Source organism: Sciurus vulgaris (genome assembly GCF_902686455.1).
Source record: "Sciurus vulgaris genome assembly, chromosome: 6".
NCBI classification, from domain to species: domain Eukaryota; kingdom Metazoa; phylum Chordata; class Mammalia; order Rodentia; family Sciuridae; genus Sciurus; species Sciurus vulgaris.
The window spans coordinates 95,872,891-95,891,115 of NC_136466.1; the positions used below are offsets into that span (position 1 = coordinate 95,872,891).

An 18,225-nucleotide genomic window follows, 5' to 3' on the forward strand; every position below is an offset into this window, starting at 1 on the left:
AAGAATTTATTATAAACTCAGCATAGTCTCCATGTTATGCAATTCTCCACATACTTCCAAACTGTCCCATCCCATTGTTAAAACCAAATAAAGGAAAAGTGCAGGCATATCTATTTTACTAAAAAAGATTATGTATTGGTTTGCCTTACAAGTAATCATAATATTTTGAGATCAAAAACCATTCTGTGTCAAGCTAATGTTTTCTTTTGCATCAGCATTAATTATAAAGCCTGTATAAATTATCTTTCACAAAGCCAAGAAAAACACCCGAGGAATTTTCTTTAGAGGATTAGTATAGTAAAATATTGACCTTTCGAAGAAATGATTAAAACAATGGGACTTAGAAATCTTCATAAACCAAATATTCATTTATATTATGTTATGCTATCTAAGCAAATCTGTAGTATGATCTTAAGGACAGAGTAATAAAAAGGAAGTCAATCAAGTTTAAATTAATACAGATTGATTCTAGAACAAAATAACAGATTGGTTTAGAATTTTAAAACACTCCAATGATAAGTCCTTGTCAAAGCAAGAAATCAAAGAAATAAGTTTCTGTACATTCCTCTTAACAGATTGTTCCTTGATCAGCATTCATTATTGCCAAATACACTATTCGGCATAGAAAGGACAGAAGGTTTCGCTACTCTTGCTGTGTATGCCACCGAGTAAATCCAAGTATGAAACACTTCTTTGAAGTCAGCAGGCATTCTTTGCTTTACATAATTCTGAAGGAATTTAAAAGCTAGTTAGGATTAAAGCTTGTGAAAAGGGGGAAAAATTCAGCTCAACATTAATTGTAAATGAAAGAAAACATGATAAAAAGAAAGAAATTTTACTTAGATTCAAGCATTGTTAACAGAGAAAAATCTAGCTTATTTAGAATTAATGAGGGAAAAGAGTCAATGTCTGCAAGAAAGAACTAGTTAAAAGTTTTTTTTTTGTTTTTGTTTTTAACTCGAATAGCCTTTTGGAATTGGGGGCTTGCTAACAATATTTTTAAATCAAGTGTTTTAAATCCAAATCACTGTGACAATGGTATATCGGGGTTCAATATCAACTGATCCCCAGAGAGTCAAAGTGCACACATGGTAATGCAAGTCACACAACGAGGTTTTATTGCAAGCTCAAGCTTGGACCGCAACCAGCCCCTCAGACCACTACAACGGCTGAGTGGGGAGCAGCCCCGAGGGATGAGAAAGCACTCCACTTAAGAAACTTAAAATCATTCACATACAAAGACCTGTACATTATTGGTTAACATTTGAACAGCTAAACATTTGTTCTCTTTTGGTTGGGTCCCCCCAATTTATTTGGATCTCATTGGGTCCTGCCAAAACTGAACGGTCCTGGAGGAAGAAGGGAGGAGGGAGGGGATGAACTATGCAGGAGATGAGTTGGGGCTAGGCCCTTCGTCGCCCGCCACCCCCCCCTCCCCCCCCCCGTAGATAAGGTTTCTGGGCAGGTGCCCATTTCTGGGTCAGGTATCTCTTAATAGCCTTGATAAGCCCAGGGGCCCAGCACATCCTATTTGTTCTGTATTGGCTCGTGAGGGTAGCACCTGTGTGCCCTTTCCTGGGGGGCCTTTACGGGACAGTTTCCGAAATGGCTTGTTCATACAACATGGCTGCACAGATGTCACCTTGTTCTCAACAGGTGTTCTTCTCTGGTACAATCGAACTTCTCTGTTCCTGAGTTACTGTAATAGTCTATCTTCCTGCTTCTATCCGAATCCACCTTGTGGACCCTTTTACAAGTAGATGATGTTCCACTCTGTCTAGTGATTTTCCATTTGATCAGAGTGAAAGTCAAGTCTTTGCAGTGACTTAAAAAGTCCTGTCCAATCTGGCTCTCTCAGACTTCATCTATCACCTCTCCAAACAGGCCTTCCCTTATCTACTCTACGAAAAATGCAAACTCCCCAAGACTAAGAACACTCCATCCTTCTTCCTCACTTAATTTTCCTCCATCCATTTGTCAACATCTAACATACTAATGCTTCATTTACTTATTTTGTTTAATCTGTCTGCCCTTCCAAGAATATAAACTCCATAGGGAAAGCCTTTGGGTTTGTTTGTGTACATCCTCAGTGCTTGAAGAAGGGCCTTGTAATATTGTATCTGTTCAATACTTGTCAACAAATGTCAGTGTGGTCTATATTTTGTCAGATGACCACTACCTTCCTTTAGGTATGTATGCCTCAGTATTTTATGATTTTTAATGTGAGCACTGAAACTTTGTGAAATTTCTTGCTTGGTTTTTCAGATACTGTTGGTTAAGCTGAGGACTGTTACAGAAGCATTCTCAATCTGGAAAGACCTAAACTAGAAATAAGAAGATGCTATTTCTTCTCCAGTTCTCCCTAGATGTTTCCCCAGTCTAACTTTTCTGACTGTAAGTACACTACTAGAGACTCCTAACTGTTCACCCTCTGAATATCACTTCTGCCCTCACCTAATTCTATAAACTGGCACATGTCTCATGTTTTCTTTCAGTGTCATAAACTTAATTGAATTCCTTTTGACCATTTTGGGTTTTTGGAGGAGTAGGAACACACAAAAGTAGCCTTCAGACCCTGGACATTCACCTGCACTGATTTGTCTAGTGGCCATACTTATCGTAAAGACCATGCAAAGCAAAGAATTTCAATTTACAGTCTGCTTAATTGTAGGTATATAAACTATTTCTGCAAGCACCAATTGCCTAACCAAAGAACTTAGGTGTGGGAAGCCCTTCTTATCTAGCAGAATCAGACATGGTTGAGCCATGGGACACTGAAGCCTGACTTCCAGGAACTGGCAGCCATGGGGGTACTGTCCTAGATCCACGGAAGTATGTGGCCCTATGGGGGAGGGGTTCCCTGCCTGGTTATATGATAGTTTCCCTGAGCACAATGGCTCCCCGAACTTCATCCCATCTTGTTCATTACAGAAGAAGCCCCTCCCGTCTGGGCCCCTTTACTTGTGTGACTATAAATAAAGGAGAGTTGGGCTACTCCATGTTGTTAGAAACTAGATCTGATATGGCCCAATTCGTCACACCCCCTCCCCCATTTAAAAAGAGTATCATCTCTTGTGTGTTTATTGATTAGATACGTTTATGGGTAATTGATTAGATTTATAGCCAACACTGTCCGCTGGCATTTAACCCTTTTCTCATCCATACAGGATGTGGCAGAAACCCCAACACTTAAGAACAGTATTTATTTGCAGGTAATGAAGCCTGCATAGATGGAGACATTGGATAGTCTCTATCAAGTAGATTTCAAGTCATATTTAACATTCCTGAATGACTTAATGCCATTTATATGCAACTCTAAATTCCTAAAGTATATTCGACTCTACTTTTATTCACATTTTGGCCAAGCTGTGATTATAATAATCACCATGTTTTAGAATCACAGGGCAAAAGGCAAATAGGCAGGACATCCTGTAGATCTGCCAGCAAACTATATATCAAAATCATATACTCTTTTTTCCTAAGACTTCTAGAGAAGAGACACAATAATTTTCTTTACATACACATTATTTGAAGATCAGAGATAGAAGGACTTTTTTTTAAAGGTTACCAGGTTACCCCATAACCTAATTTAAAATTCATTTAAGAGATTAATTCCTTAGTATACAACACTATTTTGCAGTTTTGCTTCTTGAAAGTAGAGTTAACAAGAAAAGACTGGTAAGAGGTTATAGGAAAGAGCAGAGAGTGAAGAAGCAGGGATGAAAAACATCAGAGAGGAAATCAAGAAGAAATGTAAAAAGAAGTCAAATTTTGTTATCCCTTCATTTTTTAATTTCTGAGGAAATTCAAATGGCTCTTTTAACCAGGCATTCATTGCTTAATATGAAGTACAGACTTAAGAATGATTAAGAGATGCATAGTTCACTACAGGATAACTATGGAAAAAACAAGTCTAGTTCTTTAAAAATGAGATATATTCACTTTTATTATTTTTAATAATGATAAAAACATGTAGTAATATAAGTTGAATATATAGATTTCTAAAAGGAAAAGGAGAAGTCTCTTGTCTAATTTTCTGCCACACCTAGCCTTTTTCAGACTATCAAAAATTTCTTGAGTAACTTTCCAGAAAGAAAATTAAAAAAAAATTTTTTTAGTTGTAGGATATAATGTCTTTATTTTATTAATTCATTTTTCTGTGGTGCTGAGGATTGAACCCAGTGCCTCACACATACTGGGCAAGCACTCTACCACTGAGTCACAACCCCAGCCCCCAGAAAGAAAATTTAATGCAACTTCCTGCATAGATATGAATGGGGGTAGGGAGAGGTGTACATATAATATTTTATTCTGAAAGGAAAATATCATATTTCCTATATGGTGCTTTACTTTATCATTAAAATATGTTTTGGAGATTTTTTTTTTAATGTGTTTACAGTTATGCAAACTCCATGACAAGGGGACCTTGTCTTTGTAAGCACTGTATCTACAAAGCCTAGATCAAAAGCTCTTGTGTATTTTTTCTTCAACAAAAATTTCTTAGGAAAATGAATAAATAACCAGAAATTTAGATTAATTCATTCTTTTGATCCAAAGTATAATATACATTTTTTTTAAAAAGTACCAGAAGTATCTAGTTGGTTATTGCTAAACATTTAGAATTTTGGCTATTACTATAGCCAACATTCTTGAATATATCTGTTAAATCATAAGTGAATGTAAGGTAGTTACTTAGCAAAGAGTCCAGTCAATTGCATTTCTAATTCTGATATTGCCAAATGACACTCCTAACAGGTTGCATCAATTTATACTCTATTTACAATATAACTTTTACTCTGGAGCTTTGTAAAAACTCTGGTTTTACAAAACCTTAATATTGGTGACAAAAACACACATTCCTATAAGCGACACATTCTTCTATCTATGGCTTTAATGGAAACTGTGCCAATGAGATCTCAAAAAACTAAAATTCCTTTTGGCTTTGCCGAGCACTGGGAACATCATTTTTCTCAAAGACCAAGTATTTGCTCTTACAGACCAGTGTTTTGGAACTTGGCCAAAATTCATGGCTAACTGCTTCCTTTGTATATTCTAATAATAAAATATAGTTCTATCACAGCCTTTTTTGTAAAAAGTTCAATTATTGCATTTTTGTCAAATACAATTTACAATTTTAGAGGATGCAGTTATTATTGAGAAACTGTTTAACAAAGAATACAGGTAGCAGGCCTGTAGAAGTGCTTGAAATTCTATCTGGCTCTCCCAAGGATTCCATTGCCTATTGACATTAAAATAAGAAAAGTAACCTATATGTAGAAAGAAGGTTGCATTCCTATTAACATTCATGAGGGCTGAGCAGCTGAAGCCCTACACATCAAGTGGGGAATATGTCCTTTGTCTACTGATGAGAAAATGTCTCAGTGATAAATGGTTACAGACAGGGTGTCATGAGGGCAACAGCACACAGAACAAACCCCCCCCCCCCCCCTCTTCTGCAGCTTTTTGTAGCATTGTGGGGCATAGGGCCTATCCTCTCAAATTGCACTACAGAATTCCTAACCCTTGTTGAAACACTTTCCAGAAAACCAGAAACATACTCTTTGAGAATAATTTACAGCAAAGTTTCAACGGCTTCAGGAGGTATAAATATTCAGACGTTTTGAAAAGAAATGCAGCCAGCATACTGGCTATTTGTGTCTAAAATGGATATTGTAATTAGAGTTAGCAAGGTAGTCAAAGTGCACCGCCTGTAACATGAACACTGGGAAACATCAGACCCATTAAAATTATTTTACGTTCATTTACGTAAATTTAAACATGTTCATTTCTCGTTTAGTAATTTGTGAGAAAAGTCATATATGAAAACACGAGTTTCTTCTTTAACAAATGATATCGCATAGAATCCAACATTGACTACCAGTGACTTCCAGTTAATTTTTAAACCGAAATAAGTTACGTTACAAGTTGTTGACATGCTTGTCTCATTGAGCCTGAGAATAAGGCCACAGGGCAAACACTTCCAGAGGCCTGGCTCTAGGTGGCTCACTTTCCTCACCTATGGCCAGGAAGGACGCCCCCAACCTCCGTTTGTCAGTATTTTGCCCCTTCTGCCTGAGTCTACAGATTTTAGCATGAAAAGGGGTATAAGCATGAGATTATCTGAAACAGAGGTGACAACCTGTGCTTTTGCAGTGTTCTTCTTCTAAAGAAAACTCCAGATGCAGAGCAAGAACACATGCACAGTAACACCTCGACAAATTCTGGGCACCACTCTCCTGTGTGTTGGGGACAATCTTAGCCAGCGAAGTGTGGACGATGCACAAAGGCGCAGCCACCAGCGGTCTGGCGTCTCTGAGTTGACTGGTGAACTTGGGACTATTGAGCTATTCCACTGGGGATGAGGAGGCGGGACCTCAGGGGAGGTCAACGGGGCAGGGTTTGAAATAGACCCCGCCCCCGGTGCCCGAGGCTTGCAAGCGCCTGCGTGCTGGGCGTGGGCCTGTGGTTGGACGCCCAGGGTTCTGGGCTTGCTGTCGCTCTCGGCCCTACGCCTCCTCCCCCGCCCCTTCCCACCTCCGCCCACTTGACGCGATGACGCATCGCAGGTTTGCGGACGTGGCGGCGGCGCACGGTCCGAAAAGCGGAGACGTTGGCGGCAGCTACAGTGGTGGTGGCGGCGGCGCTGGGGGACTTGAACAGCCAAATCCCTAGGCTCGGTCATGAACTTGCCCGGGACAGGCGCGGCGGCGGCGGACCTGGTATCTGTCTCCTTGCTGCGTCCCCCTTGCTAACCGGACAGGTAAAGATGGCGGCGAACTGTATGGGGGGGGGGTCCTGGGTTTGGCAGCGGCGTCGGAACTCGGCTGAGTTCTCCCGGGAGTCGACGCGGAGCTCGGTCGCAGGTGTGGCGGGGCGGTGGCCTGGGACTCGGACCGGGTTTCCCTTGGAGGACATCCCCGAGACAAGACCTTTGATACCAGCCCCGCCACAGCGCATGTCACACGGTCGGGGAAACTGAGGCTCCGAGGAAGGGCTTCCACCTGCCCGATTTCCGGGACAGCGCATTTCCCACTTAAACACGTCGTATTTCCCCCGCAACTTTGTGTTGGCGTTGAGTATTCGCTGATGGTATCTCGTCCACATCGTCCAAGTATGACGTTGTGACAGAAAAATCCGAAATTTAGTCCTTGCTAGGGATAACAGGGAAAGAAAACAAACAAACAAAACAAAACCGAGGTGTGCAGTGGAGAGGGAGGGAAATTAAGTCTTCAAAAACAAAATTGCCCAGGTGGACACAGCTCTTGTGATTCTGTCCCAGTGTTGAAACTAGCTTATGCAGTTTCTTTTATCGCTTCCCGCTTAGGAAGGTCAGTGAAACACCCAGCAGCAGTTTTTGTGTGTACTATGATGGTGTTTGGGAAACCATTTTCAGTTGCAGACTGAGCTCATGAAAGCTTTAACACTGTATCCATTGGTAATTATTTTTTTCTGGCCGCTTGTAATCTGTGTAGCATGAAAACTTGTTACAGATTTTTGAAGATGGATTTCATGCCTTTTTCCTGCCCTAATAGAATTTGATAGGGTTGAGGAGAATCGAGCCAGAAGACTTGGATACTTTGTACTTTATAATCTCTAAGTAGTTTGTTCAGGTGATTATCTTCCTGGGCAGAGTCTTTTCACTTTCATTAGCGGCACAAGCAATTCTTGGTTATTCAGACAGGAATATCTATCTTGTGTTATTCGCGGCTTGCATTTCATAGCAAAGAAGAGTGAAAAGAGAGAATCGGTGAAGTTCTAGTCTCTTAAATATAGCAATATATAACGGAGAGAAATTGACATAAATATCCAAAATGTCCAGTGGGTATTGCTTGGTAAATTTCAGTTAATTGTACTGGCCTAATTTGAAGTTTTAAAAGTAATCTTTCAGGGAGAAAGTCTAAAGGGACAGAATAACCGGGTCATTATAGCCACATGCATAAATTGCTGTATATTAAGTGATTCTCAACTTTTTTGATCATGGATGCCTTTCAAAAATATGAAACAATATTTTCCCCAGAAAATGTGCACATGTTTAAAATTTGCCCATGAATCCACAGGCTTCACACATAAACCCTAGATTAAAGATACAGGATAAAAAAAGACTTGGTTCTTATCTTTGTGTGAATATGTGTGATCATGACTTCAAAACTACCGAGATGTGAAATGTGGGTAGATTGCTTTAGTTTGGTGGCTGTCAAATTAGGGATCTTAGTTCTTGGTAATAAAACTGTAGAACCTTTGGGAACAACTGAAATCTATTTAACATATAACTTTAGTTACTACATTATCTAAATAGAAACCCTTGAATTTTTAAAGCATTACAATGGGTTGGAAACCAATTTTTCAGGATTGGATTCAAGTATATGAAATAGCTTCAAAACTTAAGTATATGCCTACATAAAGAATGTAATCTATTGTCATCCATTTTACAAATTCAGACTTTTGGAGTTGTGTTTTTCTGATTTTTTTTTTTTTTTTTTTTTTTTTTTTCACTTGGTGCTCATTCATGGTATTTAAAATGTAACTGAATCCTTTGTCTGAACATCATTTTTCCTCCTTGGCTTCCATGACATTACACTTCCTTTTCCTCTGGACATTCTTTTTTCATCTTTGAAGGCAGATTTTAGTATCTTCACCAAGATACTAAATGCTGGGCTTCTTTAAGGCTCAATATTGGGCCCTCTTTTCTTATTCTGAACTCTGTAGGTGATCTCATCTATATTCAGCTTCAGTTTCACCTATGTGCAGATTAGTCATGAAATGATATTTCTAACCCAGGCCTTTCCTCTAACTCACTATATAGCTCCCTTGTCTGACATTCCTTTTTGCTTTCAAAGAAATTCAATATAGTCATGTCCCCACTCCCAGCTCTTCTTCCAATGATTCATATCTTAGGGAATGGCACCAAAGTTTATTCATTTATGCAAATCAGTAAACTTGACATGATCTTGAACTTCTTTTTTCATATCTGAGCCACATTGAAGTTTGAAGTACTTTATCTCTAAAATGCCTCTCAACCACCTTTCTCCACCTTTCAAAACAATAACTGAAAGCAGTCTCTCCTTTCTTATGTGAATAAGTAATACAAAGCCAGAATAATGTGAAATTAGTTTTCTGGGTTCTTGTGTTTGTTTTTAATGAGAATAACTCAACTTAATGAAGGTGTGTTGGGAGTGAGTAGGCAAGTAAGCAAAAAGTATTAATTGATACTTTTGAAATTTAGACCGACTCTCAGTTGTACAATGCTTTTTCTAAATTACATGTAAGCAATCACACCTAAAATCTGTTCAGCCTTTATGTATCACAAATTCAATTTGATGATAACTCTAAATTAAATTGGGTGAAAATTTCTAGGGTAAGAAAGTCCCTGTCAAGAGCAAAATCCTGACCTATATAGAAGGCTTTATATTTTACACTAAATACAAATTCTGATGTTAACATGATCCAGAGAGTAATAGTGTGAAGATATTTCAATCCTGTGTGAACTTAAAACACACAAGCCAGAAAGTTTTGAATTCATAAAAGTTTTGTGTATGTGTAAAATATACTTGATTCTATCTGACTATAGTTTTAGTTATAGTTTAGCCACAAATTTTTAAGACATATACAAAAATAATTTGCCTGATTTTTCTTCCCATACTCAGAATAAGATTAACAATTTTTTTAACCAAAAATACCTGTAGCATTTGCCTTGTTAAAAAATAATTACCCCAACATGTTTTGTGTTATGCGATCCGCTGGATTACTTCTTCATCCCATGACATTGTCTCCACCCAGATATGTTTGTTGTATGTCAACAGTTATAAAACTCGAGCCTTAAGTTTTTAAATAACTGAAGGCATTTTTTTTTTTTTTTTTTTTTTTTTTTTTTTTTTTTTATGCAGTATTTGTCAATAAGTCAAATGAACTATCTACATTCTGGGTTTTTTTTTCCTTCCCCCTCCAGATCTTGACATTATGGCAGGGAGGCATCAGAATCGTAGTTTTCCTCTCACAGGAATTCAGTTGAGTAGTCAAGTACATGCTTTTGGAAATTGTACAGACTCTGATATGTTGGAAGACGATGCTGAAGTGTATGAGCTTCGATCCAGAGGAAAAGAGAAAATCCGAAGAAGTACATCAAGAGATAGGCTTGATGACATTATTGTACTAACAAAAGATATCCAGGAAGGGGATACTTTAAATGCAATAGCCCTTCAGTACTGTTGTACGGTAAGTTTTTAATTTAACTTTACATAATGCAGTTCAGAATAAATTATTTGTTTATTAGTCCAACCTAATTGAAATTAATTCTGTGTCCTTTTGTTACTTCTTCCCTTTTTTGCTTTTTTTGGTCTTTGCATTGAAGCCTGTGTCATGTCTATGGATGGATATAACTAGTGTTTCTGTACTTTTGTGCTTTTAAGTACTTTGTGTGTGTATATTTGGGGGTTGATTATTTTTGTTTTTAAGTTTGGTATATATTAAGCATATTACTCTGCAACTTGTGTATTTATTTCTTAGTATATGATGGCTGTCCCTCATGATCATCCCTCATAGTCTTAGTTCTAACTCATTAGTTAAATACCTGTATAATGTTCATACTATTAGTAAGCAATCCTCTACTCATGAATAGTGAGGATTTTCTTGGTGTTTTACATTATACACTGAATAGCATCATAACTTTAAAAGATAGTACCTTTTTGGGATAGGTTCCCAATAAAATGAAAGGCATGTTTTTAATTTTAGTGGGTACTAAACTCTATATTTAAACCCATCTGTGTCATCTCAATATTGGGCCTTTAGCATGACATGTTTTCATGTTAATATGTTGATGAGGAAATTGGTTAGAACATTGGTTTTCTAATTTTTTGTTCTCATACTCCTAATCAAATAGAATCTGAAATGTGTCTAGTATGTACCTCCATGCATATTTTTAAGTAAACGTTTTAAATTCCCCCAAATAATTTAAAATAGTCACAAAAGAATGTAATACCCAGAATGTTGTCAATGTTGATGTTAAAAAATAAGACTATTAGAATATTCCTTAAATGTGTCCATGGAATTCAAAATACTGCCAAGATTTGCTATCTGAAATCTTCATTTAAAAAAGAAAAAGGTAGCCCGGTGAGGTGACCCATGCCTGTAATTCCAGTGGCTTGGGAGGCTGAGGGAGGAGGATCTCAAGTTCAAAGCCAGCCTCAGCAGTGGTGAGGGGCTTAGCAACTCAGTGAGACCCTGTCTCTAAATAAAATATAAAATAGGGCTGGGATGTGGCTCAGTGGGAGTGCTCCTGAGTTTAATACTTGGTACCAAAAAAGAAAAAGAAAGAAAAAACAGAAAAGAAAACATATGTATATTTTATGTGTGCATATATGTATACACACATACACACACACACACACACACACACACACACACGAGAGCTCTTATTTTTTAGTAGTGTGAAATTCTTTTATTTTTTCTCTTTCATATTTTCATCTTTCCACAGAATTTTTCATAATGTAAAATATTTTTGTACTTGAAAAGCTTTTACTGATTACCTCTCGTACTATCTTGCAATAGGAACACATTTATAAATTTTTGATATATGAATATGCATATATATATGTAAAAATTGAAATTGCTTAAAAATCTTCTTGTGACCATGAGATTGTATGTATATTTTTTCTAAATAAAGTAATAACTATTCAAAAATATAATTATAACCATAAAATTCAAAACAAAATACATTATAGATTTTGATTTAAAACTTTATTAAAATATTTTATTGAAATGCATACTTTTGTTAAGGTAAGAACTGAGTGGTAGTTTTTGTTCCCTAACTTGTTCATGTATGGCAACACAATTCCTATAATTATTATTGGAAAATATCTGATTAACTTTTTAGTGCAATTAGACATGTATATACATGTTTAATAGAGAAATAGACCAGTGAGAAATAAATGACTGAATGTGTCTTAGAAAGTTCGTAGAGAGGCCATGCTACAAACAAGGTGGAGGTCCAGGAGAAGAGTGTGGTACAGTAGAGAAAGACATTAGCTTTCCTTAGTAAAGCTAGTAAATTCTCAAAGGAGGAAAATTTGAAATGCCATTTGAGCAATTAAAAATAGGTCATATTTCAAATGAGGTGAAAAGGAGAAAGTATTTCAGGCACTTGACAGTGGTGTGGAGATTCCAAGAAGGAAATAAGATGAAGAATAGAAGGAATTTTAATAAGTGTTAAAGAAATGAGTGGCACAGGCTGATTGGGATGAAGCACTTTGAGATAACTGGGGGAAAGTTTGATCTGTATTTTAAAAGAACATCATTATAATTTTAATAGAAGTGAAACAAAATGGTGGAGAAAGGACTCTGCTGCTGAATTAGAAGGGATCCAGTAAAGAGATTGTTGGAATAATTCAAATGAAGATAATAAGGGCTAAGACCAAAATAATTGTGATTAGGATAGAAAAGAAGCTGATAGAAAATTTGGGGAAAATCACAGGATATATTAGCTGATTTGTCATTTAAAAGGAAGAGCGATAAAAACTGATTAGTTAACATTAGAGGAGAGATGGGATTGCCACAGTAGTGGGGAAGTTGATACAACAAAATTAGGGTATTACGATATGCAGTTCTCCCCTTTGGGGGTGGCTCAATTAGCAGAGAAAAATTAACCTTAGAAAAGGATTTAAGGGCTATATTCTGTTTATAAATGGTCTTAAGAATTATTTAAAATATGTCTGCTATAAAACAATGATGAGAAGAATAAAACTCAGAGTTGGAATCCTAAAAGCAACCAAGGAATTTTAGAAAAACAAAACATAGGTACAGTCCAAAGAGAGAACCTAAGTAGATGCTAAATTTTTGAAGCATAGTTTAGAAAGAATATTGAGCAGTTACTATAATAGAATACAAACAAAAGAGCTTTTAAAGAAAATGGGGTCAAGCTTTGGGGTTTATCAGTTAATCTTCATTTACTATAAGACAAAACTGTCCCAAAGTCGTATGATGACAGAGTTCCCTTTATCTTTACAATCTTATCTCTTAGCTATTCTTCAGTCCTATACCCCTGCTCCTATATATATATACACACTCCAATAGAATTTTTCCAATATGAATTTTTCCAATTTCAGTCTTCATAGTACTTGATCACTAATCTACATTTGATTCCATTTACCACTCCTAAAAACTCTCTCTGCTTGACATGCCAGATTTGGCTGTTTTCAGATTTTCCCCCCTGCTAATATTTAATAATAGCTAACATTCATAGCATTTATTTATTAGATTTTTTAGTTGTAGATGGACACAATAATTTTATTTATTTATATGTGGTGCTGAGGATTGAACCCAGTGCCTTATATGTGCCAGGTAAGCCCTCTACCACTGAGCTACAATCCCAGCCCATTTGCATACATTTTAATCCATTCATATTCACACCAACCCTACAAGGTAGGTAGTATTATCACTGACATTTTATAGGTATGGAAATTTGAATGGAAAAAAGGTTAAACAAGTTGCCTCAACCCACAGCTAGAAAGTGAATCATGCTTCAAACCTAGATACCTATGCTTTTAACCACCATTGTATATTGCCTCCCTGGCTGCTCTTCTAATTTCCTTTGTGAATTTCTTTCTCAACATATCCCTCAAATGTTGCCATTCCTATCATGTTTTCCTCCTTTCTTTTTCTAGTAAAGTTATCTAATTCTCAGATCATTCTTCTGAGTTTCATACATAAATCTTCAACACCTTCCACTAGTGTATCTCAAGCACCTCAAAGCCAATGTGTCTAAAAATCTGTTCATCCTGTTCTCACCAAACACAGTACTCCATATCTCATTGAATGGTATCATCATACACCACAATGTAAGTTCCATTCTAGACTCTACCACTCTGACTTTAGTTGGATAATACATAAGAGCTTAGATTAAAGCATTGACAAGAACAATAAATGGAAATAATAAATGTGATGAGAGAGCCTAGCATACTAATTGGTAACCTGAGAAATACGCCTATCTTACCCCTCATCACAATAGCATAGGATATATGGACAGTTAGAGGTTATTTAATATGTGAAGGGAAAACATATCTTTAACTGATCTTACAGGTGACAAACATGTATTTACACTGAGGATGGCCTTTGAAGAAAAGTGAGAGGCTTAAATTACTATATTCTAAGATATGGTCTTAATTTTTTTTTTTTTTTTTTTTGGGTGCTGGGGATCGAACCCAGGGCCTTGTGCTTACAAGCCGAGTACTCTACCGATTGAGCTATCTTCCTAGCCCCCTAAGATATGGTCTTTTAAAAATGTTTTTTAAATTTTTTTATTCTAATTAGTTATATATAACAATGCATTTATGCATTTTTATAAATCATACATAAATGGAATATTTCTCATTTTTCTGATTGTACATATTGTAGTATCACATTGGTTATGCAATCATATGTACATGAGGTATTCACACTTCTGACATCTTTGAAATTAGGATGATGGTTTCTTATTTGGTGTGGGTTTTTCCTGCCTTAAAGATAATATAAGCCGGTGATGTAGCTCAGTGGTAGAGCAATTGCCTGGCACGTATGTGGTCCTGGGTTCAATCCTCAGCACTGCCAAACCAACCAACAAACAAATAAGCAAAACCAATTAACCAACAAATGAATAAAATTACAACTCCTCCTCCCATCAGAACTATATAAAAACCAGATAACACGAAATAATGGTGCATCGTAGAGTTGATGGCTTCATAGTTTTGATAAATTATGGCACTTGGGTAAGTTAACATTTGCTTACATTCCATTTGCTAAATTGAAATAAAGAACATAAGTATCTATAATCCTTCCTTTTACAAACTGCTTACAGACACAACAGAACGGTGATATTTGTGCATCACATACAAAGGGAAACAACAAAGGATCCTAGAATCTACTTAAATGATACTAATTTGTGTTACTAATATGTGGGTGATTTTAAAAAATAGTTCGTTATCTCCAAAGCCTGGTAGATCAAATGTGTTTTAGATTCTCATCTACAAGAAAAATTAAAATCTCTCTGGGTGTGGTAACTTAATACTACTCAATTAAACTCATTTTTTCCCCTCTGAAAGAAGTGAGATCAGTACAGTTGTTGGCTATAGTGTGATTTAGAATTCTGTTGAATATTTTTTCTTTTTTACAGGTAGCAGATATCAAGAGAGTTAACAATCTCATCAGCGATCAAGACTTTTTTGCCCTTAGGTCTGTCAAAATTCCAGTTAAAAAGTTTAGTTCATTGACTGAAACACTTTATCCTCCAAAAGGAAGACAGGCTTCACGTCCTTCATCTATTCAGTATGCTCCGGAACAACAGGAAGTTTCACCAGCTAATGACTGTCTTTCTTCTAGTGAGTCAGCTGGTAGTTTTTTAAAAGAAGTAGACCGAGACATAGAACAAATAGTAAAGTGTACAGACACCAAGAAAGAGAACCTTAATGAGGTAGTGTCTGCCTTAACAGCACAACAAATCCGTTTTGAACCTGATAACAAAAACACTCAACGTAAGGATCCCTATTATGGAGCAGACTGGGGAATAGGGTGGTGGACAGCTGTAGTGATAATGTTAATAGTAGGTATAATAACACCAGTATTTTATTTACTGTATTATGAAATTTTAGCTAAAGTGGATGTTAGTCACCATTCAACAGTGGACTCTTCACATTTCCATTCAGGAATCACACCCCCATCACAGCATAGAGAAATGGAAAATGGAATTGCTCCAACTAAAGGAATACATATTGGTCAACAAGATGATCATAAACTATATAGAGAAGATTCTCGGCCACCTGCTGCTCAACACAAAACATAGCAATTAGCTCATAATCAAAGTAATAGTGATCTTGTGTACCTGTAATGTGGCGAACTGGAGTTATATCCAGCATCTACTTCAGAGGTAGAGTTTAGGGAGATTGACGATGCTTTTTTTATTTTTTACCTTTCTAAAAATTTTTGAGCCATTTACAAGTGGATTATGTATAAAATCCCTGCAATTGTTAATTGTTGATGTTAAAAATAGTCAATCTGTGAATCTGTGATATGAATTCTTAAAGCAGAAATGAATTTGTTTGCTGAGGAAGTTCTCAAGTTGGAAGATGTATCATTTTTCTTCCTCAAGACTAGTTATGTTTAAATTTTATTTAAGATTATTCATGATAAAATTTTGAAGCAGAATAATGATAGTTTCAGATGTTTTCAACTGAAGAAAATATACCATGAACCACCAAAATAGTTGCAAAAAGTTTGATTCTGAAATTACTCATCAGTGAGTACTTAACATTCATCTTGAAACTTTTTAAAAACATTTAACACATGTGCTGTGAAAGCACAAGTAGAAACTAATGGAAACAATGTATACTTCTGGAATAGATGATAAGAAATAGATTAAATATTTTTAAGACCCCAAAATAATGTGTTATGTTTGGGAAATTGCTGTTTGATCACCTGAACACTGGATTAGGTCAGGACCTAAAAGTAATCTTTGTGTTTTAAAGAATGCTTAAGACAGAACCTTTAACCCCACCTCTGCTTCTGTTTTTAAAATACTTGCCTTCGATATTTGAAAACATTTTTTGTAGTTCTTTGATGAAAAGTGTTATACATGTATAGATTAGCATTATTTAGGAAATAACTCGTATATACTGTGATAAATCATTGCTGTTACATATAGTAACAGGCCTTAATTACATTTAATGTTTTAGAATATTACTTTATGTAAGTTAATAGAAGTTTTAGAATTTAAACATTGTTTCAGATGGTCCAGTTAGACTCAGTATTAATTATGCAAGCTCATCTCTACCTTCACTTTGAAGCACAAGTTAATGGATCAAAACACATCTTTGTTGCCTACCTTTGAGGTCTGTTGTAGATTTGTTCATTAAACAAAAACAAAGAGGCCTTTTGAATTAAATAGGAGACAAGTTGCTGTATTTGGTTGATCCCTTAACCTGTTTTTCAAAGGGAAAATATCCAACCTAGAATTATTTTCTTTTTCTTGAATTTGTAACATCATATTGAGGAAAAGAGGCCAAAGGTGGATGGTTGAAAGGACTTGATAGTACCACATTCTAAGATCTGCTGTGGATCTGACAGTCTAAGAAACATTTGCATACTGATCCTATCCTTTCATTTATTAAAAACTATGTTTTTAAAATGTGTCAAAGATGATTGAATAGAAGTGACATGTGGAATCTGGATTGCCTGTTTTGTGTATAATAAAGTATATACCTTAAGATATATAATACCACTTCATTCTTCTGGACATATTTTCTGATTTTCAATATTTCAGCTTTTTGGTCCGTTATTTTACATTACAAACTCTAACCTTGATATGAAATGGTATGAATATAGATATTTATGGTAATTTGAGTTTTATGTACTTTTAGGAGAAAAGCATCAAAACAAGGACAAAGAAGCCAAACATTTTAAGCTCTTGTATCAGAGGACTTACAGTTGTTGTGAATTGATTTTTCAGCAAATCTTTTAGTTAAAATAATTTTCAGTTGTTTTAATGTGCCTTGGTATCTCAAAAATAGGAGTGTGATCTTTTAGTTTATGCTCCTTGTTAATTTGGCTAGTTTATATACCATGTAAGCCTGCCCAAAAATCAAGTTTTAGGATAGTAAATGCAGACTATTTCAGTTAGAACAGGCTAGATATCCTTTAAAGATCTGTTTATATCAAATTGATAAGATTGGAGACTCTGATTCCTTTTTGCTAGTTTTACTTTGAAATTGTGACAGAGGGGTCTGATAACTTATTTTTAAAATAAGAAAGTACTATACTTGTTGATTAAAAGTCACTTCTGTCTTTCAGAGTATCCTTTTTGGAGGAAATACAACATATATCCTTATGAAACACAATCAGGCAGTTTCCCTTTTCTATATATTTTAATTACACAAATTTAACAAGTTTTTAAAAGAAAAATTTCATAAGAATTCAGATTTAAAATTTTAGCTTTTAAATTAAAAGTACTAATAGGTATTCAATTTATAGTAAATGCAAATTACGTTATATAACTAGATAATAAGCACAATTTGATATTGGATTTTAATTGTGTTGAAGCCCTTATCTGAATTTAAGGCTTTACATTTATGTGTGTGTATACAAATGTAACAAAATTGTGAATCACAGTATTTGGCTCACTTAAAAATTTGGAGTTGCAAGTAAAGAAAAAATACGTTGTTTTAGGGCAGTTTTTTTGTTTTTTGTTTTTAATTCTGGGTAAACATG

General features: G+C 35.8%; 1 protein-coding gene across 1 annotated transcript; it reads left to right on the forward strand.

Annotated features, from left to right (window-relative positions):
* The first annotated feature begins 6,533 nt into the window (after positions 1 to 6,533).
* Positions 6,534 to 17,591, forward strand: LYSMD3 (LysM domain containing 3). The gene is made up of 3 exons (XM_079144404.1): positions 6,534 to 6,760; positions 9,947 to 10,212; positions 15,140 to 17,591. The coding sequence occupies exons 2-3, from the start codon at positions 9,958 to 9,960 to the stop codon at positions 15,803 to 15,805; spliced, it is 921 nt and encodes a 306-aa protein (XP_079000530.1). The 5' UTR covers positions 6,534 to 6,760; positions 9,947 to 9,957; the 3' UTR covers positions 15,806 to 17,591.
* The last annotated feature ends 634 nt before the right edge of the window (positions 17,592 to 18,225 follow it).

What these genes read in the sequence shown, in the direction of transcription:
- LYSMD3 (XM_079144404.1), top strand. Translation starts at nt 9,958, where the DNA reads ATGGCAGGGAGGCATCAGAATCGTAGTTTTCCTCTCACAGGAATTCAG. An exon ending in CCCTTCAGTACTGTTGTACG is followed by an intron (nt 10,213 to 15,139) that starts GTAAGTTTTTAA and finishes TCTTTTTTACAG; the next exon opens with GTAGCAGATATCAAGAGAGT.